Source organism: Rana temporaria, chromosome 3, assembly GCF_905171775.1.
Source record: "Rana temporaria chromosome 3, aRanTem1.1, whole genome shotgun sequence".
NCBI classification, from domain to species: domain Eukaryota; kingdom Metazoa; phylum Chordata; class Amphibia; order Anura; family Ranidae; genus Rana; species Rana temporaria.
The window spans coordinates 422363944-422388469 of record NC_053491.1 but is presented as its reverse complement, the minus strand read 5'-3'; the positions used below and the strand labels follow the sequence as shown (position 1 = coordinate 422388469).

At 44.8% G+C, this 24526-nt stretch overlaps 1 protein-coding gene across 5 annotated transcripts in view; it reads right to left on the bottom strand.

Annotated features, from left to right (window-relative positions):
• RHOBTB2 (Rho related BTB domain containing 2) overlaps positions 1-24526 on the bottom strand; it is a 60703-nt gene that overhangs the window by 23346 nt on the left and 12831 nt on the right. Inside the window, exons 1-5 of one of the 5 annotated variants that reach the window (XM_040346173.1) lie at positions 12670-13348; positions 5096-5297; positions 4880-4983; positions 2352-2537; positions 883-1787 (exon numbers count right to left, since the gene is read on the bottom strand). In XM_040346173.1, coding sequence (XP_040202107.1) covers positions 883-1787; positions 2352-2537; positions 4880-4983; positions 5096-5297; positions 12670-12680 — 1408 coding nt within the window. In that variant the 5' untranslated portion in view covers positions 12681-13348. Of the gene's footprint in view, positions 1-882; positions 1788-2351; positions 2538-4879; positions 4984-5095; positions 5298-11886; positions 12610-12632; positions 13349-24526 lie in introns of those variants that run through there. The other 4 variants (XM_040346175.1, XM_040346176.1, XM_040346174.1 and 1 more) reach the window with 4 other exon arrangements.

Sequence of the window (24526 nt, the reverse complement as noted above, 5' to 3'; positions counted from 1 at the left end):
CAATATCATGACATGACTTCCCAGATTACTGCCATCTTAAAGGTAGCAGTTTTAAAAAATAAAGTATTCAAAAATGCAGATCTTGATGTTTTGAATACTTTGAAGTGCAGAGGAGAGGCTTGGAGTCTTATAGACGCCCGATCTCTCCAAAAAGAGTTCTGTCACTATTACTGTCACAAGGGATGTTTACATTCCTCGTGATAGCAATAACAGTGATGTACAAAATATTGTCAAAAAAATATCGTCAGGAGAGGTGGCCGAAATATCGGTATTGTGTCGGCACCAAAAAAACAAATCTGTCGATCCCTAGAAAGGAGCCAGTGCTACAAAGGAAGCATTGCTCATGTGGCTTCCTGCTCCCTCTATGGCTGCCTTCTTCCTCTGCCGGCACTGGCTCCATGCACTCTGTTGCTTTGGAAAGGCTGTTGATCGCAATCAGGGCTTGCCAACCTGCCATCCCAAAGCATAGGCATGTGCTTCCCTGGTTTGAGGTTGCAGGCCACATCAAAGGGCCTCCAGGACCACACGATGGACAATCTGGTCTACAGCTTGCTTGTGCCATGGATTTGTACACTACTTTGAGCCAACACAGTGGGAAGGAGGGTAGAGTACACATCCCCTCTTGATTCCAGCTTCCCCCAGGGAAAAAGTGTGATTAAATACATTTTTTAAGCCTGTCCATCTGATCTTTATCTCTAAAGATTGTTGTCCAAAATTGTCTTGCGTTGCCCACAAAAGCACAAATCTGCCTGCGATCCTGCAAAAGACATTGGTACTGGGCAACTGCCATTTTATATCAATGCTAACTGTACAAATGTCTATCCCCAACCCACACAGTGCAGCCATAAGGAATATCAAGCTATTCTATGTTCATCAACTCACCAGAGAAGATCCCCTTTGCTAGACACTCCTTGATGCGATTGCTCCTCCTGACATGGAACGCCCTGGTGATTTCTTGGTTCATGAATGCCTCTCTATTCAGAATGTTAGCCACCATCATTCGCAGGTCAAACACCTCCAGCAGTTCTGCAATATGGGCAACTTCCATAAGCTCTGGTTCCCGTTCATCCAGTCGCCCAGTGTATAAATATTTAAGCACTGCTCTGAATGGTCCAGACCTTACTGAGCTGTCCATCTTTACAATAGTCACTTTTCTGGCCCTGTACCCAGGCGGCTCTTCTGGAACTCCACTCCGTATGCTTTCAAAGGCCCTGCTCCATCCTGATAAGTCTCTGTCCCCTTCCCTGCCCAATGTACCATCACTGGCTGAGGTTCTTATTCCACCTCCCTCAGTTTCTCCTGAAGCCTCACAAGCGTCAAAGCTAGAGGCACGTAGAAGGGGGTCCCTGGCTTGGGCAGGTGGGTCTCCATCTTCCATGAGGAAAAGGTCACAGAATTTGGAGGAAGCAGTGGAGAGGTAGATGCGGTGGGCATAGATACGAATCCTTTCTTGGACCACCAGCACCACATCGGCACAAGAAGCCTCCTCCAGAAGGTGCCCAGGATGATCCTCACTTTGTGCTGGGGGATCTGGAACAATAATAACGGGTGGAGGAGGCCGTGGAGGAAGAAAAGGAGCCTGTGGTAGAGGTTTACGGACACTTCGTAAATGTGACTTCCAAAATTGTAAATGGCGGCGGGAGATGAGTGCTGATCGGATGGCATTATCAAAAACCTCCTTGATGCCACACTGGGCAACCACACTAGTTTCATAGTATGGAATGCCCAGCTCTTTTGCTACTTCCCGACCTTTCTCAGGTGGAAGAATCTCCTGAGCGCGGATTGGCCTGTTACAAAGAAAAAACAAATATCAGAAACAGTTGAGCAATAGATTAGTTTAAATAATCAAGAGGCCACACCTTTTCCAGATCAATGTTTAAGAAGCACAGACACCATTGGATTGGCATGAAAGCTAGGCAACTAGTGTATTCAGGAGTATATTCACACCGTAATAGAATAATTTTTTTTGTTAGGGACGTTAGTTTTGGTGAACTTGGTGACTACCAGGGATTTCCCTCAATTTGTAGGGATTTCTTGTTGTGGCTATGAGACAAGAAGTGAAGGAAAATCCCCCAATGGAACAAATATGGCCAAAAAACTTTTGCTTTCAGTTCTACTGAACTGCATTAGAGAAGTAACACAAGAATAGGGATAACATAGCAAGATAATTTTTGACAAGTAAAGTACATTTTTAAGCAAGCCTCCCACTTTACATGGTCTTGCACAGTTGTACATGCTGCTCTCCTGTACTGAAATTGCTTCCTCTGGATACTGGCACTGAGGTAGAAAGCTTGCCCTATTAAAATAATACCAATACTAAATAAATTGCAGACAAAGGGACATAAACACACCTGGCTAAAGGGCGGCGGGCACGATTCACAGCTTCCAAATCGGCGTAGCGCAGGTCCAACTGACATCCAACCAAAATAACAGGGGCACGGGGACAGAAGTGCTTTATTTCTGGGTACCACATAGATTGAACATGCTGGAGGGAATTGGGGTTGGCAATTGAGAAACAGAGAACGACCACATCAGACCTAAGACAAGGGAGATAAATGGAAGTGTATGAGCAGGGGACATTGGCATACAAAAGTAATCCTATTTAAACTGGTATTTCATGTTTGCGTGACCAGTGGTGGGTTGAATCACCTGGCAGCTTTATGTACCCCTTGGAGACTCCTGTAGTTAGATTATCTTAAGTTACCTTGCATTCCACCAATATCCATAAGACCATATTGAAGGTGTTTCTGGATCTACCCAATTATTTGTTTGCCATTTCTAAGAATTCATAAGGGAAGCCAAATGCCATCCTTTGGCCTAGATTCAGCAACATGGTAAAGCTGGAATATCTTATCACTGCACTCAAGAGATTTATTCACTCACCAGCAAACAATCAGTTTTGGTTGAAGATTTTTTATTAAAGTGGTTGTATACCCTCTCACACAACATTGTTTTAAAACTTAGCCCATAACACGGGCAGCTGATCGCTGCCTGTGAAAGTGTACTCACTCCTGTAATTAGCTGTAAAATCATCTTTTTATTTATGACGACGTCACCGCGCTTGCGCACTATTCACACCATTCGCATCTAAAATTTTCAGGGTTTCCGGGACTGATTGTAAGCGAACTTCCCCTCTGTCCGGCACAGAGGAGAAGTCTCGCGTTGATATACTCCTCTTCCTGATACTCTCCCGCTTTTTCATTCATTGCCGTGTATCATTGGTTGCCGAGGTAACGGCTATCAACATCGAGGCTTGGTCACGACGCTACGGCGCATGTTCGAGATTTCGACGAGGGACTCGTAAGGGCGGAAGTGATGTCAGCTATTGATTCAAGAAACAGGAGAAAGAATGGCGCTTTCAGTACCCGGAAAAAGAGGAAACAAAAACGGGTGAAAAAAGGTATTTGCGGGACTCGTTTTGGAAAATGATCTATTTAGTATGCATTGCGATACACATGTGTAACATAACATTTCAAAAACCAAAAAATCGGCCGGGGTTTACTTCCTCTTTAAATAGGAACATTCAAAGAAAAAAAATGAAGGGATAAGATGGGGAAAAGGAACTATCGTATTTATCAGCGTATAACACGCAGAGGCATATAACACGCAGAGGCATATAACATGCAGAGGCGTATAACACGCAGAGGCGTATAACACGCAGAGGCGTATAACACGCACCCTAACTGTAAGAGGGAAGTTTCAGGGAAAAAAACTTTCCACAGCCCCCTGCGAACACCACACAGGCACAGTTTACCCTCTATTTTCAGGGTAAAAAAGTGAGTGTTATATGCAAATAAATACAGTAATTTAGCGCAACAGTTAAATCGGTAGTAAACCTAGCTTGGTAATTTTTACCTACAGGTAAGCCTATAAATAAGGCTTACCTGTAGCTAAAATGAATATCCCCCAAATGTGCATCTTTAGGCGATATTAACCCTGGATGCAGCCGGTGACATCGCCCTGAAGGTCTGGCATACATTTGTGACGAAACCGAGGACGTTATGACTACGGCCAATCAAGTGCTAACCCAGAAGAAATACGGAGAAACAGTACAGCACTGAAGGGCTTTGTTTCAAGGTGAGTATTTCATAATGTGCTAGTATGCAATGCATATTGGCACATTATACCATTGCTTTGCAGGTGGTTTTTTTTTCCCTTTTACAAGCCACAAGACCGCGGTTAAAATATCAGCTGTAGACATCAATGAGGCTCCTTTTGCTGCCAGGCAGATCTGCAGAATCCGCATAATGCACCTAAATTGCCCCTTTGTTGCTAGTTATATATTAATGAGCGGCTTTTAATGTTTTCGCCATGAAAGAATTAATAATAAAGGAAAGAACCAAATGGTACACACATAACACATTTGTAATAAATGAATGTCTGTTGATTTGCAAAAAAAAATCCAAAGCTTGACTTGTCTGCAAAGGGAGGCAGTGAATGCCTGCCATTCCAGCGGGTGGAGAATCTGAATTTTGCTACGAGCAAGCAGTATAGTCTCCTGAAAAGTCCCATCTAGGAGGGTCAATTGTCTGGTCAAGGTTTCCAAGCTGGGGTGTTTGATTTCTCTCACCTGCTTCTGGAAGAAGTTTCCTTAACATAGGGCAGGGAGAGTCAAATGGCCTGCATGAATATGTATCATGCACAAGCCAATCCTTGGAAGGAGGCATTCAGAAGGTAGCTGGGGAGGTATCCTGTAAACCTAAATCCTTCCATTTACATTCTTTAGCATTAAATTCTAAAAAGACATCCCCTAGACAGAGCCAGTGTCGGTGTGCACGGTGCGACTGGTAGCCTCTCTAATACTGCGTGGGACCTGGGCATATTTTTAGTGGCTCCTCCAAGGGTGAGCACTACACAAGCATGAATGTGACAGTCCTACCTTCCATAAGCAAACCGCCGGTCTTTATGATGGTCTCCAAATGTGTCCCAAAGCCTGAGGGACACACTGACATCATCAACCACATCCCGGGAACGTTCCAATACCTAAACAAGAAAACATAAAACATAATAAAAAAAGGATAACCTTTTAGGAAAATTGGCACTTCTACCCAAATTTCTATAGCTGAACATGGTCATGTACACAGCGTATGCTCACCTCCTGGCACACACGATATTGATCTATGGCCCACACAGTTGGCACATGTGTAGCAAGGAGTTGATATTGAGTAAGAGTGGCATTGCATGCTCTTGCACAGATGAGGCGTGTCTTTCCAACAGCGTTGTCTCCAACTACTACACACTTTATCGTCTCAACATTGGGACGCTCATAATCCATATCCGTGTCCAACAGCTGGGATCTAAGGAAGAGTAAAAAGAAAGGAAATACATTGAGCAAAGGGCATGACTTTTTCTTCCAGAGAATGAAGCAGGCACCCACCCTCCCCAGTCAACTCCCCGCCCCCAACTCCACATCGTCCCACCCTAATCCCGCCATTCCTTGGGAAAGAGAAGTAAAGTGATGCCAAATAATGGATGTGGTCAGGGCTTATCTTCTCCCCCCTGTTCACAGCTCACCCTCTCCCCACATCCACAGCTTACCCTCCCCCACACATCCACAGCTAACCCCCCCCCCCCCGACCCCGTTTACAGCTCACCCTCTCCCCTGTCCACAACTCATACCCCCTGTTCACAGCTCACCCTCTCCCCACATTCACAGCTCACCCTCTCCCCCCGTCCACAGCTCATCCTCCCCGCCACCCCATTTACAGCTCACCTCATTCCCCATCCTCCAGGTGGGGCCAGAAGCTGCCTCGGGAATCCCCCATTAAAAAAATGCAGACAGTTGTGGAGTTTGGACCTGGGAAACGCATCAACAGATGTGTTGCAGGTGCCCTGGGTGCCGGCGTTCACACACAGAAGCGGGTGGAGGAAGTGAGCCATATAGAATACTTCCTCTTCTGCATTCTGCGTTAAATGACAGGCTGGAGAAGGCCAAGGATAAACCACATGAGAAAGTAGCAACTGTTATAACAAGGTTGCCAACCTCCCGCGGCATTTGTAACTTGCAAAATTTACTGATGGAGCACATTTTTTACTGACAACCTGAAAAGGATCAGAAGTGTTTCTTTAAATGAGAAAGACTGGAAACTAAAAAAACAAAACACATACTTCCCTATATGGCTAGGGCATCAGTGCGATGCGGCAGTCTGTGAACTGAGCAATCACGGGACTACTGATCACTCAGTTTTCAGGTCTGCTCTGAGCACAAAGCGGTGACTGTCAGTCACTGCTTTGTGCTCTGCTCCTCCAGTGCTCACTGCAGTGCCGGACTGCGGCTGGCTCAGGTTTTTAGTGGCACATTGAGAGGCTGAGCCAACTGATGATCATGTATATGGGTGGATCGCAACAATTTTGGGAAACATCCAGAGACGGCCCGGTGAGGTCAGCCAGAAAATAAGTGCACTCCTGTGACCCACCAGAGTAGAATGGTCAAAAAAAGTATAGAATGTATTTTATCTACTATATGTTTTGTATGCTTGTCCCAGCAGGGTGTGCCAGACAGACATGATTTTGTGTCACTCAGTGGGCATCGGGAACCTGCTGAGGTATGCTGGGAAAGTAATAAGTATCCAAGGCAGTCCCTGTTCTTTCTCTTCTCTCCTAAGTGCATGCACTTTAAAGCCTCGTACACACGATCAGTCCATCCGATGAGAACGGTCTGAAGGACCACTGTCATCGGTTAACCGATGAAGCTGACTGATGGTCCGTCGCGCCTACACACCATTGATTAATTAACAGATCGTGTCAGAACGCGGACACGTAAACCACGTACGACGGCACTATAAAGGGGAAGTTCAAATCCAATGGCGCCACCCTTGGGGCTGCTTTAGCCGATTTTGTGTTAGTAAAAGACGATTTGCGCTTTTCTGTCTGTTACAGCATGATGAATGTGCCATCTCCAAAACTAACGCTAGTTTTACACGAACGAGCGCCCCCGTCCCCTCATTTAGTCTGAGCATGCGTGGATTTTTAACCGATGGTCGTGCGTATTATTGATCGGTTTTGACCTATCGGTTAGGCGTCCATCGGTTAAATTTTAAAGCAAGTTCCTATTTTTTTAACCAAAGTTTAAATAACCTATGGGGCCCACACACGATCGGTTTTGACCGATGAAAACGGTCCTTCAGACCGTTGTCCTCTGGCTATCCTATCATGTGTACAAGGCCTAAGTATGTCAGGTAGGGTGAGGAATAATTAAGTGGGAAGTTATACACAGGAACCTTTCCATGCAGTCCTGCCTTGGGAGTGAAAATTGGGATACAGCTTGAACCTCAACTGACAAGAAGCCAGAGCTTTTCAAGATCTTAGCCAGTGATCTAAAAGGTAACAATGAGAAACTTTAGAGAAAGACCTAAAGAAACTGAGACCTAGAGTATGAAATTCAGTTCACCTCAGATGAAGGTTTCTGGGACTTTACTGTAAATAATTGGCCTTAGAAAATTTGCAATGCTAGTCACAGAAGGACTGAAAAACATTTATGGTTAAATGTTGAACGTGCAGCCACCCTTACATATGTTTTTACGTATCTGTTGAATGAAAATGGCATCAAATACTTTACCATTTTATGGTGAAAATCCCTATTCGGGGTCTCTCACTTAAAGCGGGGGTTCACCCGTACACAACACATTTTCCCCTTAGATTGATGCTCGTTTTGTCTAGGGGAATCGGCTAGTTGTTTTAAAATATGAGCTGTACTTACCGTTTACGAGATGCATCTTCTCCGCCACTTGCGGGTATGGGCTGCGGGACTGGGCGTTCCTATTTTGATTGACAGTCTTCCGAGAGGCTTCCGACGGTCGCATCCATCGCGTCACGATTTTCCGAAAGAAGCCGTACGTCGGTGCGCAGGCGCAGTATAGAGCCGCACCGACTTTCATCTTCTTTTGGCTACTAGTGACGCGATGGATGCGACCGTCGGAAAGCCTCTCGGAAGACTGTCAATCAAGAAGGAACGCCCGCTCCCGAAGACCCGGAAGCGACGGAGAAGATGCATCTCGAAAACGGTAAGTACAGCTCATATTTTAAAACAACTAGCCGATTCCCCTAGACAAAACGAGCATCCATCTAAGGGGAAAAATTGTTTTATGGGTGAACTCCCGCTTTAAGAGATTTTGTCATTTAACCTCCCTGGCGGTATGATTATTTCAGATTTTAGGTGCTGAAAGCGGTACCATTATTTTGCATGGAAATTTGGCGTTTTGTATTGTAGGCCTGTAATTCTTAGAAATAACTCACTTAAATCTGTCCAAACAAGAGTCTAGTAGACATCCCGGGTATGATAAAGTTTGAAAAACAAAATCATAAATAATATAATAAATAACTAATACTTATAACAAATAATAATGTAATTATAATAAAAAGTATTCAATAATGTAATCAAATCAAAATCACTGAAATGTGCTCAGTTGCAGAATTGTCGCTGTCATTACTTTTATTTTTTTATGACGAATTTCCCCACAAATCACTATCGCTCAATTCTGCAAGTGATTCTAATTTATTATCGCTGTTTTCTAGCAGTTTTAAAATCACTTTTGATATAAAGGGACACTTTTGGTTGCTATGGACAATATACAGTTTGCAGGCAGAAAGAACAGTTTTTATTTTATAAAAGTACATGTAGGGCACTAGGGACAAAGGTGGTGTGTATTTTTTACATACAGTACTGTAATCTGTAAGATTACAGTATACTGTGTTTATTTACTTTTTTGAATTTGGCGCCGTTCTCCGCCCCCGTCACAGGGAACGTAGATCCGCGGCACACGGGAACACTGTGAATCGAGCGAGGATGCCGCTCGCTCACACAGCAGGGGGGCATTACAGGATCCAGGGACAAGGTAAGTAACTTGTGCCTGTGGATGCTGCGAGGCAGCCCCGAGTCTGGCTCGGGGATACCGCTTTTGGTATTGAAATCTTACCCCGAGCCAGACTCGGGAATACCGCCAAGGGGGTTAACATCTTTTTGGAACAGGGAGTAGAGCTAAAACCTTATTGGCTGCTAGTCGCACCTCTTATGCCCAACATTTCTCCTGTTCTACCATGACCACATTGCGATTTTTGGTGCATGTCTATCCTCAGAACTATACTTTTTCTGCAGCGCCATGCCTGAAAATTATACACTACATTAGTCAGTCAAAGGAGTGTTACCAGGGAGGAGGCTGCAGCTCCGATTTGTAGAACAGCACAATTTGGATGATAACCAATTAACTTGTCATTTGGAGGGAGTACCCAAAGGAAACCCAGGCAAGCACAGGGAGAACATGCAACCTCCATACAGCTAGTATCCTGCGTGGGATTCAAACCAACAACCCCAGTGCTGCGAGGCACAAGTGCTAACCACTATGCTGCCGCATTCCTTCCCTTTAGTTTTACTAAATGCCACTGAGGATGTTATCAAGATGCCCTTCTTGTTATAAAGCTTGAATAGACTGGATACTTGCAGATAAACCTTACTGGCTAATGTGCTATTCTATGTACAGTTACTCTTCAAGTTTACATTCAGCCTTATTTATCATAGTGTCTGAAGGACAATTTCACCTGACAGGACAACAAACTTGGTCAGACCTTACTGTGTAGGTCCAGTTGGACTGCACCATTTGCTGTGATCTCCAGAAGATTTATGTCCTCCATGCTCAAGTTGCCCACTGACATGAAAGTCTATCTCATATCTATTGTATAAGGCAGACACCTACCACCTGCAGCCAAATTAACATAGGTCTGCTATAAACAGCAGAGGGAGGCCCGCTTCCACCCTCTCTTTATGGGCACCTTTAGGCTACCCTGGACAGACAATCAAACAGATTCAGGGTAATAGTTACAGCTCTCATAATATAGATATTAAAAAATATGGCCAAAAGGAAAATGATAATCCGAACTATTGAGATCTGGTGTTTCCAGTAAGGGGTATTGTTTTTGCTACTAACCTTGTGGCAAGAGATTTCTGTGCACAAAACCAGCTCCAGACTAATTGGGGGGGGGGGGGGGGGCGGTGGGAGACTCTGACCTGCACAAAGTCCTAATCTCAACCCTACTGAACACCTTTTGTATTAGTTGGAACATCAGCCAAAAGCTTATCTAACATCAGTACCTGATCTCACAAATGCTCCTTTAGCTGAATGGGCACAAATCTCCACAGACACACTCCAACATTTTCGCTCATCCAAGTCTTTATGGACCTTGCTTTGTGCACTGGTCCAAATCATTTGATGGAGGGCGGATTATGGTGTGGGGCTGTTTTTCAGAGGTTGGGCTTGACCTTTTAGTTCCAGTGAAGGGAACTCTTAAGACGTCGGCATACCAAGACATTTTGGACAAATTTCATGCTCCCAACTTTGTGGGAACAGTTTGGGGATAGCCCCTTCCTGTTCCAACATGACTGCACACCAGTGCACAAAGCAAGGTCCATAAAGACATGGATTAGCAAGTTTGGGGTGGAGGAACTTGACTGTCCTGCACAGAGTCCCAACTTTAACCCAATAGAACACCTTTGGGATGAATTAGAGCAGAGAATGCAAGCCAGGTCTTCTCATCCATCAGTGCCTGACCTCACAAATGTGCTTCTCGAAGACTGGTCATAAATTCCCATAGACACGCTCCTAAACCTTGTGGACAGCTTTCCGAGAAGAGTTGAAGCCGTTATAGCTGCAAAGTAAGGGCCAAATCAATATTGAACCCAACTAAGGACTGGGATGCCATTAAAGTTCATGTCAAGGCTGGAGTCCCAATACTTTTGACAACAGTGTGTAGCACCTACTCCAATTTTCCGGGAGCCTGATGGTGACTCCCAGGGGTAGGGATGGCCGACATACATTCTCAGGGTGCAGGTTTGTAGGCATGGTAGGTGATGAATAAGAAAGAAATTGGGTTCCAGTCACTTTTATGCTTTAAACAATAGAGACGTTTATTTCTCAGAACAGGAAACATGTGGGAGAGTGGATCGGGCACAGGACACCCTTAATGATCAGCAACAGGCAGATTGGCAGACTCCTTAGACAAAAATAAGCGAGATAAGGCAGACAGCAGTACAGGATAAAAAAGCCTTTAAGCTGAACCAGCTGATTCCCTTGAATAAGTTCTCTCTTGAAGTCCTCCCAACCACTTCATGTCCTCCAGATAAATGAAGAGTCACTTAAAGCTCCATCCCTCTAGAATCGTTTCCAGATCTTCACCAGGCTTTTCTCCGCAAAAAAACTTGAACACCCGGATAGGCCTCGGACAGGCCTAGCAACCGGCAGCCACCTGGATAGGCCTCAGGCCTAGCAGACCGGAACTGTACACACATCCACCCAGGCCTCAGCCCTGGGCAGGAACACTGACCCTGATAACCTGACTTCCTTTCATTAAATAGCTTTTCCCAGCATTCATAGCAGAAAATATGATTGGCTGAAAAAAAATTATGTTTATCCATACGTGAAATGTACTGTAGCTCATCATACTAATATACTAATATCAAAGGCAAGAGTGCCACCTACTGACAAAAGGGAAAAACCACAACTGAATGGAATTAAACAGAAATCATGTAATCACTACAAAATAGCCAGGTTGGCTACCACCCAGCACAACAAAATTTACCTATAGCCCTATTCTAGGGACAAGGGTTCTACAATGCATAAATAAATAAAAATATATATATACACACACACACACACACACACACACATATATACACACATATATACACACACACACAGTTTATACATTCATAAAAAGAACTAGAGCCAAGTTTTAAACAATCAACCCCCCAGTATATAAAGCCAGAGATTTGAAGAAACCCATAAATCCCAACTTCAGGAAACCTGAAGATTCTCCCTTACATTGGGGCTACACCCTCCCTGTAAGGGTTAATTGCTCCTTTAGTCTATTGGGCACAGTAAAGGCATTTTTACTTACCCCATCTTCTGCTCCCCTGGCTTAGGTGATAGATTGTGCGTCGGTGTCCTCACATCCCATGTAGGGCTATGGTTCCTGCATCAGTCCCAATGATGTGAAAGGACCTTATACTTCTGCAGCATAGGAAAGAAGAGGCTGCAAGGACCAGTCTAGCAGTCCAGAGGAGTCTGCAGGAGTGGCTCTCCCTTTTAAAATACTAATCACAAGGTTGTTATGCTGATCCAAAGGCTTTAATAGCTCTGACCTTCCTCTTACTTCACTGGCTGCCTCCTTGTTCCAGGTAAATTTCAGAAGTCAAAGGCAATCTCTACTTCTCTACAATGCCAGTACAGATTTACTTTAAGGAAACAACGGTTCTTATTTAATGCACATTATTGCTTTACTTTAAGTGGGACAAATAAAAAGCCTGCCGCATCTATAACGCGACGATCGGTGCTACAACCCAATTACTGGAAATCAGGACATAACACACTTTGAAGTGCCGTATCTCTAGGGCAAGAAGCCATGTTAAAAATTAATCTTTGATTATTCCTTAACTGCAGTCAGACATCTGTGGAAATCAGGCCGCAGTCATAAGACCCGAGATCAAAGTTCAGTTCTGCACAAAAGGGGCAATTCAGGAAAATGGAATGCAATACAGTAAAGATATAAGATACGGTTATAAATACACAAATACAGGTACACCGCTAATACCCCACAAATGGAAATCAGCCCCAATTCTGCAACCATCAACCGCAGCCACACACAGCTTATACTACACCCAATCCAGGCCTTGTCCCATACATCGCCGCCATGTCGTCATCACTGGTGCATCTTCTCGGTAGGTTTCAAATCGAAAAGGCCGAGGCTATGTGTATAGGTGCCTAGCTATAAATATATATTCTAATACTATGCTGTGCGTGCCTTTTATCTCCATCTATACCCTGAAATGTGTGTATGCCCTCATCTGCGTGGGTTAGTCATGTCCCATGGGTATATGTGTCTTTCTGTAAAGATCCTAGCATGTGCACGAATTTGTGATTTTTTTTTCCTCGCCGACTGGTGCTAAAATTAGCCTCTCCAGTGACGTGTTTAATAGACTGATTTATGGTAATGTATGATTGCATGTGCATCTGCCTGTGCGGTGTGAGCGAGCATGGCTGTGCTGGGTCCCTATGTCACATCGTCAGTGTTCCTCTGTCACAGATGCTGTGCCTGTGTGTGTTGCCTGGATAGAGATCAGTGTGTTCTTCTCAGTGTTGGTGCCTGTGTACCACAGCATGGAGCTGCCTGTGTCATCCTGAGCGTGGATCCCTAGCAGTGATGGTTGCCGGTTGCGATTCCTGGTTTCCAGCACAGAGGTGTGTGTGTGTGTGTGTTTCTAATGACAGGGAGGAATTAATTTTAGCTGGAAGCGAGTCTTCAGCACCGCCTGCAGGTCCTATTGCACAAGTACAAGCGCTGGAGATTGCAGATGCAGCAGCTGCTGAATACGGGCCGATGACGAGGGAGATCACACTGCATTCACCCAAGCCTGAAGCCGAATGTCATTCGAATATTTGGTTGCATGATCATTTGTGTTTGTTTTTACATTCACAGCTTGATTCCTTAAATGTCTTCCAATCTTAAGAGCTCCTTTATACTATTTGCAATGACTTGCATTTTTCTGCTCAATTAAATGCAGGTCACTGCTAGGACACTGACACAATTGAACGTCCCATTCATATGGCAATGCTGGTGTAATGTGCAGTGCACATAAAACGCACGTTACTGGTTGACGACACTTACAATAGACGCACTTACAATAGAGTTGACAAAAAAAAAAAACAAGCTGAAATGTGCATCACGACTGCTGAGAAGCTTATGCCTCGTACACATGATCGTTTTTTTCCGTCGGAATAAACTCAGATGGAATTCTGCTCAAGCTGTCTTGCATACACACGGACACACCAAATTCCGACCGTCAAAAACACAGTGACGTACAACACTACGACGAGACAAGAAAAATGAAGTTCAATGCTTCCGAATTGTTTGAGCATGCGTGTTTTTTTCTCAGTCGGAATTCCATACAAACAGAATTTCCGTCGGAAAAAAAGGGAACATGTTCTCTTTCTAAGTCAGTCGGGATTTCCGACGAAAAAGTTTGATGGGGCATACACACAGTCGGAATATCCGATGAAAAAATTCCGTCTGACTTTTTTCATCGGAAATTCCAACGGTGTTTACGCGGCATAAGGCTTGTCTTAACACCCCCTTATTTAAATCACAACAAAGCCTTGCCCCCCCCCCCCCCCCCCAAGAAGACATATAGACCACTTTAAGTTGAAGGTAGGGCATCTCTGCAGACTGGGATGTAGGGGGGCCTCTGATGTGAGGGGGTTAATAATGATTTCTTTCAGTTTCTGGTTTCCCTTTTTACCCCAGAGTCTGCAGAGTTCCCCCTTAAAGCAGTGTGCCAGACAATAAGCATTTCTAGACAGGGGTCAGGTCAGCCATGGCAGCCGTGTAACAGCACAGAGCCCTTTACTTTATATTACCAGCCCCTTTCTCCAGTATGTGTGAGCATTTCCCCACCTCCATGGGACTACAAATTCCAGCATAGTAGGCTGTGCGCTTATCTCGCTGCTGCTCCCCAGTGCCCCCACACACAGTGTGACTGGAAATTAATGCGTGCTGCACATACACAGGCACTGCCAACTTCTGTGCCCCCACTCCCCCCTTACCAGAGACCAGGGCCGCTGTTGGATATCATGGGGCCCCCTACAGCCTACCTGATGGGGCAAATGGTTGGGGACAGTAAAAAGACATGCATGACGTTTTTACTACCCTCCCAAACACAAGTGTGAGGGCACATTCACACAGGGTACAGGCATCCATGTCTCATGCAGAGACACTTACTGGCACAATGTTGTGTGCATCCTCAAAAAATGCGGCTGCCTGCTTACTCCGCGACCAGTGACTGCACTCACAGGAGTAAGAATATAGAAATAGTCCCACTTGCAGCGCTGCCATTGTCCATTAGCAAAGGTGCTGAAAAGGAGATCCAGCCTATGCTCGGGAGCCCGAAGGGAAGAAAAGACCATCAGACCCTGGTAAGTGCCTTGCTGCCCAGCCACTCACCAGCGCCCCCTTCATATGGCAGCCATGGCACTTGCCATATGATGCCCTAGATACGCCACTGGAGCTTTATGCCGTGTCTATGTACTGCCAACATGTATCTGATTCTTCCTCTAAATTTAATAAAGATGGGATTAAAAATAAAGGTCCCCAAGCGGGCAGCACTATGTTAATTGAACTAGTTGCCTTCTGCATTGTGTATACAGCAAAACCTTGGTTTGAGTAACTTGGTTTGAGAGCATTTTGCCAGACAAGCAACATTTTTAAATACATTTTGACTTGATATACAAGCGATATCTTGATATACAAGTTGCGTCATGTCACAGCTGAGTATAAAATAGAAGAGAGGCACCTCTAAGTGTAGCAATATGGTTACATTTAATGAAGGTACAACATTTAGCAAAATATTGGTACACGTAGAGGCGCCTCTTTTCTTTTATACTCTTGTAGCTCCTGCTGCATTCTTCTTCTAATCCCATTGTGGAGGCTTCCATTTGTAAATGGACATATTATGGTTACACAACCTATCACATTGCTATAATCTTTTTATATGGACTATAAATTGAAAGACCTATAAATCAATGGTTGTGGAACGAATCATTTGAGTTTCCATTATTTCTTATGGGGAAATTTGCTTTGATATACAAGTGCTTTGGATTACAAGCATATTTCTGGAACAAATTATGCTCGCAATCCAAGGTTTTACTGTATTCATTTTGATATCAAAGTGAATTTTTTTTATCAGTGAAAATATATCTTGGCATCTTTAAATGTGTTTTTACAAACTCAAGTATATAAAACCACGTATTCAGTTGCTGCTGTTTCACACCAGTTCATTATTGTAGACAGCTAAACAATAAATCATTTAGCTACAGCTCATTACTTAACATGTGCAGACAGGGTCAAGAAGTTTAGTTGTTGGCAACCGCGGGAGAAGTGCCAACTCTACGGGTTCATCTAAACCTCCTGATTAGACTGGAAAAGATACATGAACTGAAGTGAAATTGACTGAGAAATGATTGTTGGTACCACACTTGGTGGCTACTGTACCACAGAAACTGCTGACAACTTGGATTTTCCCACAATATGGAGGGTACTACTTCTTTGGTTAAAGTGATTCTGTTTCAATGGTTTTTATTCGTTTTTCAAGTAAAGAATATATACGCCAACAAAGAGAGCGGCGAACAATCCTCGCATGCTCTGCACATATTAAGTCGTAAAAAACAAAAGGGGAAAAACAAAACAAAAAAAAAAAAAAAAAGGGGGGGGGAAACAAGCAGATAAAAAAAGGGGGGGGGATACATACATTTTTAAAAAATAAACATAACATAACAAAAGTAAGAGGGGAAATGATACTGGTTAACATAGGAGCAGGCATCCAAGCATAGCGACAATACCACAATGCAACAAATGATTGCTATACTAAATCTAAAACCATTATGGACCCAACTTGTGGGATGGACCCTGAATTGCGGCCCCTCTACATAACATATCTAATACTGAAGGCCAATCTGTGACCGATAGAGATATTGAAGTCCCTCGGAGCCTAAACTCTCCAGCAGGCAACACATTTTACAGATAGTTAAGATAGCCGAGTCACTTTGTAGGATTCAGGTTCGAGCAATCTCACAACGAGAGGATCTGGGCAGCTCAAAATCATAACAAGTAAGATACTTTCAGCATATATTAAACCTAAATGTCCCCGATAGGGGAGCCCTTAGTCCCCAACACTACAGAAAAGGTCTAGTTTAACCCAAAAAAAAGGGGGGGTGGGTTGGGGGGGGGGGAATTCAGAGAATACACTAGGGCGAGGCACTAGAAATAGAAGAAAGAAGAAACAGGAGAAGAGAGAAGGGTGTGTCCATCCAGGAATCTTTGATCAATCAACTGAAAAGGCATCTCTATGTCACAGGGGCCTGTAAGTGAGCCAGGGAGACCACGTTTTTTCAAAAAGGGGTTGTTTGTCATTTAAAACGCTCACTATTTTCTCATTTAACATGATGGTTAAAGTGATTCTAAAGGTTTGATGCATGTTATACGTACCTGCTCTGTGCAATGGTCCCCCCCCCCCCCACTGGCGTTCCTGGCTACTCCTCCCTTCCAAGGTGCTTGCTATGGGGGCACTTATGCAGACTCGTTCCCAAGCCGTGTATGTTTCACACAAAACCCTGCTCAGCTCGGCCCCCCCCCCTTGTAGGGGAGCCCTCCACAACAGTATACACAAAAGCAAAACTGTTAGATTTTAAATGTATTAATATTTTTATGTGATAAATGTTTCTGAATCATTGATTAAACATGGTAGTTTGAGGACAGACAAGGTCAGTTACAGGACACTACATCTGTTGTAGACTACATCTATTCTTGAAGTCCTACGTCAAGACAGTGGGTGGAGATGTTACTTAAATATACAGTGGGTGTTATGTTTATCACTAACCTTTACCAGCTGCCAATATATAAGCATTGACTGTCTTGCTGTCCTGTCTTTGGAAGAATAAACATCATATTATGAAGAAAACCTGAGTCTGTATATTGGGAACGAAGAACGCCTGGGATGAAGGAGACTTTTGACATATCGCATGACGTGTTAAAAATGTCCTCTCCCTCTCGCCCCATTCTACAAAAACCCAAGGCAGAACATGGATATGGGCTCTACCCTTCCATCATTTATGTACATATCTCAAAAGTTAATTCTAAGGAAGGAGAAATTATACAAAAAATGGACACACAGTAATGCAAGGCTTTCTCCCTGGTGTGAAGAGTCAGGACGCTCTCTACGTTGCAGATAAAGGAGCTGTGTGTTAGTGGGCGTCCTGACTCTCCTGTAGTCCAAGGGAGGGGGTGAGCACGACACTCCACACCAGGGAGAAAGTCTTGCATTACTGTGTGGAGTTACAGACAGAACAGGAAGTGAGGATTTCTCAGAAGAAATAAGGACATTTAAAATCAAAATCTAAGGATGAGGTAAGTGAAGGAGGACTGCACTAGGGTAAAGGAAGCCATTTAGGAAAAAAAATGGTACCTTTACAACCCCTTGAAGTGTGTTCTAGGGAGTGATTCTGTGTGGGGGCTGAGCTTACTGTGACATGACACTGATCGCTGCTCCCAGTTACAGGGAGCAGACCTGTATCTGGAGCAGACAGGCATCTCCCTGTTCTACAGCTCCATGACACGATCGCGGGACACCGGCGGACATAGAGTCTGCGGGTCCTGCGGGACACAAGGTAGCAAATTTAAAGGGATGTACCTGTACTCCCATTTGCCTGTCCGTACCATTCTGCCAACATAAAAGTGCGTGCGATGGTCGGCAAGTGGTTGAACAGTCATATAACACATGTACCTTGATAAATGTATATTACGATGTTTGATGCAAGTCCACGCTCTTGCTGTCCAGCAATCATGACAACGGTCAATTCAGCAGTTTCCCCATGACTAAGCTCTGGGGGGGAGGAGTGAAACGCTTCGGGGACTTGGCCTGGTCGGAGTCCAGGCTGAAGTTGCCACTCCGTTCATTGCAGCAGGACACCATAGATGTCCGACTTCCAGGGGTAACCCTTCCTTTCTTGAGCAGTTCAGCTGTCCAACAGAAGCCAATATGACCAGCTTCTGGCGAATGGACATGCTGGAAAAACGAGAATCTGATCAGTGCTTGCAGCCAATGACAGAGCAATGATCAGTGTGTTCTGGCAGGGGGGGGGGGGGGGCGCTCCCCTATAAGAATCAAATAGCTCAGTGGAGGTGATCACCGCACCAACATTGCTTTTGTTAGTATAGCAATCCAAGTTTTTTTTTTTTTCGTTCAGCCTGTCGTGCAGTTTTGGTATCCCAGAATGATGCCGAACTGAGGCCTGATGCCTGGATAGTAAAGGCAGCATCCCTCCAGCATAAAGGACTTATTTTGGTTTCAGGGTCACATTCAGTCACGTAATATTATTTACTATAGGACTATGTGGGCTTCTTCACCCAGCTACATTAGAATGACATGACAGATCATTGTCTCAATAATTGTCATGGGTGACCTGGAAATGTCACAAGTTTTTATAGCAGGGGTAGGTTTACACTCTGCTTGCAGAGGGCCTTTGGCGATATAAGTTCTGTCCCTTCATCTATCCAACAGGGTAAAGTTATGCATTATAACAATGTATTTTAGCTCATGGGTCGGGTGCCAAATCACATCAGTTGATTCACATACAGTAAACCAGGCCTCAGAAAGATGTGCTGCCATTCCCAAGCTGTGTGGGTATATGCAGGGGTCAAGTCCTGGGGAAAAAATTTTTTTTCCGATCCACTGTACCTTAGTAATCCTTTATGTTACTGGCTGCTTCCTGTATATGGATTCATCGAGTTATCGCGGGATTTAGAAAGAACTTTAAGCAAGCTTTTTCTAAATCCCACGATAACTCGTGGCAGACCTCCGCAATGTCTCCTGGGAACAATGACAAAAGCTCCCAGGAGACATTGCGGCATCGAGAAAGTGACGGAATACCCGCACACTACCCGATTATTCCATATACAGGAAGCTGGCAGTAACAAAGCAGGGCTCGACAAATCCCGGTCGCCATGGCGCCATCTGGTGGTGAGCCGTTGGTATTACAAGTTATTACCACCAGATGTGTGAGCTGGCGCCATCTGGTGGTGGCCGTTGGTATTACAAGTTAAGCATTACAAGTTAAACAGCAATTCGAATGTAATTTTTCACTGCCATCTTCTTCCCTCCAATTAGAACCCCCAAACATTATATATATTTTTTATTCCAACACCCTAGAGAATAAAATGGCGATCGTTGCAATACTTTCTGTCACGCCGTATTTGCGCAGCGGTCTTACAAGCGCACTTTTTTGGGAAGAAATTACACTTTTTTTAATTAAAAAATAAGACAACAGTAAAGTTATCCCCATTTTTTTTAATATTATGAAAGATAATGTTACGCCGAGTAAATTGATACCCAACATGTCACGCTTCAAAATTGCGACAAACTTTTACCCTTTAAAATCTCCATAGGCGACGTTTAAAAAATTCTACAGGTTGCATGTTTTGAGTTACAGAGAAGGTCTAGGGCTAAAATTATTGCTCTCGCTCTACCAATCGTGGTGATACCTCACATGTGTGGTTTGAACACCGTTTACATATGCGGGCGCTGCTCACGTATGTGTTCGCTTCTGCGCGCAAGCTCGTCGGGACGGGGCGCGTTTTCTGGCTCCTAGCTTTTTTAGCTGGCTCCTAGATTCCAAGCAAATGTGTCAACCCCTGACAAAGGATTACTAAGGTTCACCTACCTCTGACAGTGACTTGAGCTGGGCATCGCCGCTTAGTGAAGGATTGGCTCGGGCGGCTCGGCTGCTCTAGTCCTTCAAAGGGAACAGAGTTCCTGCTGTGAAAAAAGTGCAGGAACTCTGTTCCCACGCTTTCCCGCAGGACTTATGCCCTGGGTATATGGCAGATCCCTTAACTCCTTGTATATGTTTTTCAAACTGATCACCTAAAACTTTGTAAAAGTAAACTCAAATGACCTGACTACAGTACTAAGTATATGTGTAGCGGTAATGCTTCAGGCAATACGCTCTGAAAGAATTCTTTACCAAACTTTGTTATGCATTACTAATTCCAGGGCCATTCTCCCATTACTGGAGCCTGTGGGCACACAACCTTTGGGAACCCCCCACCCCACTGCCAAGATCACCTGCATCTTTCAAATTTTTCCTACTGAGCCAAAGTCAATATTAAGGCCCCTTATGATGCACAACACTGTCCCTGTTATTAAACTGCTGTCACTAATACACACTGGGACTCGGCCATTTGACATGGGGTGGAGCCAAATCTTGACTTGCTGAGAAGTCGAGGAACTGTTTACAGTACAGTGAGGAACCTAAAGAGTCGCACAAGAAACTGGAATCCATGGTGCCTGTACTACAGCACTGCTGTGCACACATTTCCCATAACACCTTTAGGCCCAGCCTGTGTCCCTATAAATGGATATTTATGCCCAGGAAGTGGGATGGTCTTCCAGATCATATGACTACTGTTATTGTTTGTCACAGTGGTCACATGATTGGGTGCCCGTCCAGCCAGTTCCTGATCATGACTAGAGAGCCGTCTAGAAGAGTTTGATCACTGTGCTGGAAAACCTTGGCAGTCCATGGATGCATATGTGCAGTATGTGGGCTTGAAATCCTAGCCTCTTTGCCACCACACTTATGCATTACGAGGATGGCAAGAGGTTACAAAATGAAAAGGTGCCTGCAGCTCTTTTGGTAAAAGTTTATTGTGGGAAATGGACAAAGGCCAAATAATGTAGGAAAACTACCAGCTATAAATAGGAAGCAGTGGCAACAGGAAAGCGAGGGCAGACGGAATTGCAGGGATCTATGAGACGTGACTGCGTTGCGCATATGAGGTAGCCTCAGGCTGCATATTGTAGAAACAATAGACCTCATTTAAATGAGTTTATGCGTGGGTGAGTCTTGAACAGGTCATTTGGAATGCTGCCTGATGATACAATCCCTTCCAGACTTTATTTTCATCACTGAATACAAGGCTTCCTCTGATTGGCCAAAGTAGAGATGTCATCTGCCCACCTCTCTAACTCAGCCAATTAGAGGAAGCCTTGTATATATGTATTGATTGTGTAGCGCCTGACTTTCATAGCCGGTGTATTGTCACAGTTTGCTGCCTATCCTAGAAGGCCAACTGCGCATGCGGGATGCGTTCCAATTGATTCACGACAGTGCACACCAGTGAAACCTCGGTCGGCATCCAGGCTCTTTCCTCAACATCCCCGTGGATTGGAGGATGTTAAAAAAAGAGCCAGGAGGCTGAGCGAGCAGTCCGAGCGAAGCGAGGACGTGAGGCCGACTGGCCACTTTCCTCTAAATCCACGTCGCCCTGAATGCCGGGTTCGCTGGTGTGTACTGTCGAAAATCCATTGGAACGCACCGTTTGGAACGCATCGCGCATGCGCAGTTGGCCGCCACGTCACTTCCGCAGCATTCTACGATAGGCAGCAAACTGACACTACACCGGTACTGCTGTAAATTTAGAGGGGGTCAGAGAGTTAGTTGCCTCTGACCACGTTTATTTGGCTAAATGTAAGGCCTCTGTTCCAGCTCTGGCTGTACTGTGTGCCCATGCTTGCTGTCTGGGGACTTTCAAGCACCCCCAGATGGTAGGTGGCAGCAGTGGAGTCAGGGTCGTGTGGATACTTCTCGGCAGCCAATCAGGAGGGTTGATCGCCTCACTGTGCATGCGGGGGGGGGGTATTTAGGGGGCAGACGCCATTGGTTTGGCATGTGCACACCATGGCAGTTGCAGATCAAACAGAAGCAACTATCTTGGCTGTAAAAGGGTACAAGGGTTTAATTCTGCTTTTAAGTGGAAGTAAACCCTCCTATCGTTTTCAGACAAGGAAGCTGCCATCTTGGCCTCTGTTTAATCTTCAACTGTCATGGCGCTGTACATGTGATCAGTTATGACGCCAGCCATTGGATGGGGTTGACAGTTTGGTTGAGAGCACAACCAATGTGACAGTTATATTCCCAGGATGGCAGTTTTTGGAAACTTATATCGGTGAGAGGTATGGGACTTTAAATGAGGCACCGTCATGTCAGATACGGACAAGAACTAAAAATTGAAGTTACAGTACAGTTGAACCTCGGATTCCGAGCACAATCTGTTCCAGGAGAATGCTCGTAATCCAAAGTACTCGCATATCAAAGCAAGTTTTCCCATTGAAGTCAATAGAAATGAAAATAATTAGTTCCGCATTGACTTCAAAGGGATGCAATATCGAATGCGGCCAGAGGTAGGGGGGGCGCCAGAGAGCGGCAAAAAAGTTTCCTGCGCCCCCGTACTTCAGGCCAAATGAGGTACTGCAGGCCTATTTTTGGCTCTGCTCGGCTTCTGTGCCCCCTGTACCTCAGGCCAAATTAGGTGCTGCAGGCCTATTTTGCTTGAATTTTGCTTGTCTTGAGAGTCAACACTGGAGTCAGAATTTTTTTTAAAAAGTTGCTCGCAAATAAAAAACGCTCTCAAACCAAGTTACTCTTATACCGGGGTTCCACTGTACATACCGTATTTATCGCTGTATACCACACACTTTTTTGCCCTTAAAATCAGGGCAAAATCGTGGGTGCGCGATATACGCCGATACACGCGCTGTGTTTGAACCACTCCGCTGACATATACCGAGCGCAGTACACTCGGGTATAGTCGGGCAGGCTCGGCTCCACTCGCGGTCACGTCCTGTGCATCCTTTACGCAAGAGGAGCCTGCCCGAGTATATGTCGGCGGAGTGGTTCAAACACGCGCGGGGATTGGCTGAAAAACACAGCGGGGAGGACACCACGATGGCCGCCGGACCGGACAAGGCCGCCGATGGACGCCGGGCAAGACACCGACAACGGGGCATCCAAACTAAGTATTTATTTTTTTTCCAGGAATTTTCCTTCTAGGTTGGGGGTGCGCGCAATACGCCGGGGCGTGTTATATGAAGATAAATACGGTAATTTATTTTAACTTCAACCTTATGTTGTTCTTGTCCGTATCTGACATTTAAAGTCCCATAAATTCCTATTCTTTCTCCTCTTCTATAAATTTAGGAATGGAGGTCACCATGTGTTTTATTGTGTGCGCCGGGTCACATCCAATTCATTGTTTGTTAAATCTATGTGTTTACTTTACGGCTTTAAGGTTGGCACCATATCGGCTTCTACAAATTTGGGAGTGCCTAAAAATATAAGGCTAGGGCAGGTGCAGAACAGGGTGAGATGGTGTATTACTTGATTTTTTTTATTTTTATACAAACGCTTTTATTGGAAAAATAGCAAGAACAAAAAGTGTCCAATAACAAATACACTGACATAGGTATTACTTGATTTTAAACAGTATAGGTACTTATTTTTAAGGGTTTACATAGCTTTACCTGCAAAAGGAGTCGGCCTGAAGTAGTATAGCAGGACTTCATTTTATGACCAAAAAAAGTCCTGGCTTCTCCGTCTTGACCAGTACCCCCAATAGCAAGCCGCTTGCTATTGGAGCACTTGTGCGTGCTTGCTCTCTAGCTCTGCTTAATGTATCTATAAAACAGAGCTGTGATTTGGCCAGTCCCCGCTCTCTCCTCATTGGCTCACTGACTGATTGACAGCAGTGGGAGCCAATGGCTCCCACTGTTGTCTCAGCCAATAAGGAGAGGGAATCCCCAGACAGCCAAGACTCCTTACACATCGCTGGATTGAGCAGGAGCTCAGGTGAGTATTAGAGAAGGCGGTGGGGGGGACAGCACATAGGTTTCTTACCATGCATAGAATCCATGAAGGTAAGAAACCTTCAGCCTCATGCTTACCTGAGTTTAATCTCAATCTAACGCTGTGCCCCAGAGCAACAGCTCTCCCTGTTCTCTCGCTTCTCATATGCTCAGAGCAGAGTTTCGGGGTGCAGAGTTTGACAAGTGGCAACGCCTATCAAACTCCCCCACTGAGTTCAATGGGGCTGCCCTGCAACTGCCTGCAGTGCACATGATTGTGGCATTGTATTGCAGGGCGGAAGTTATCTG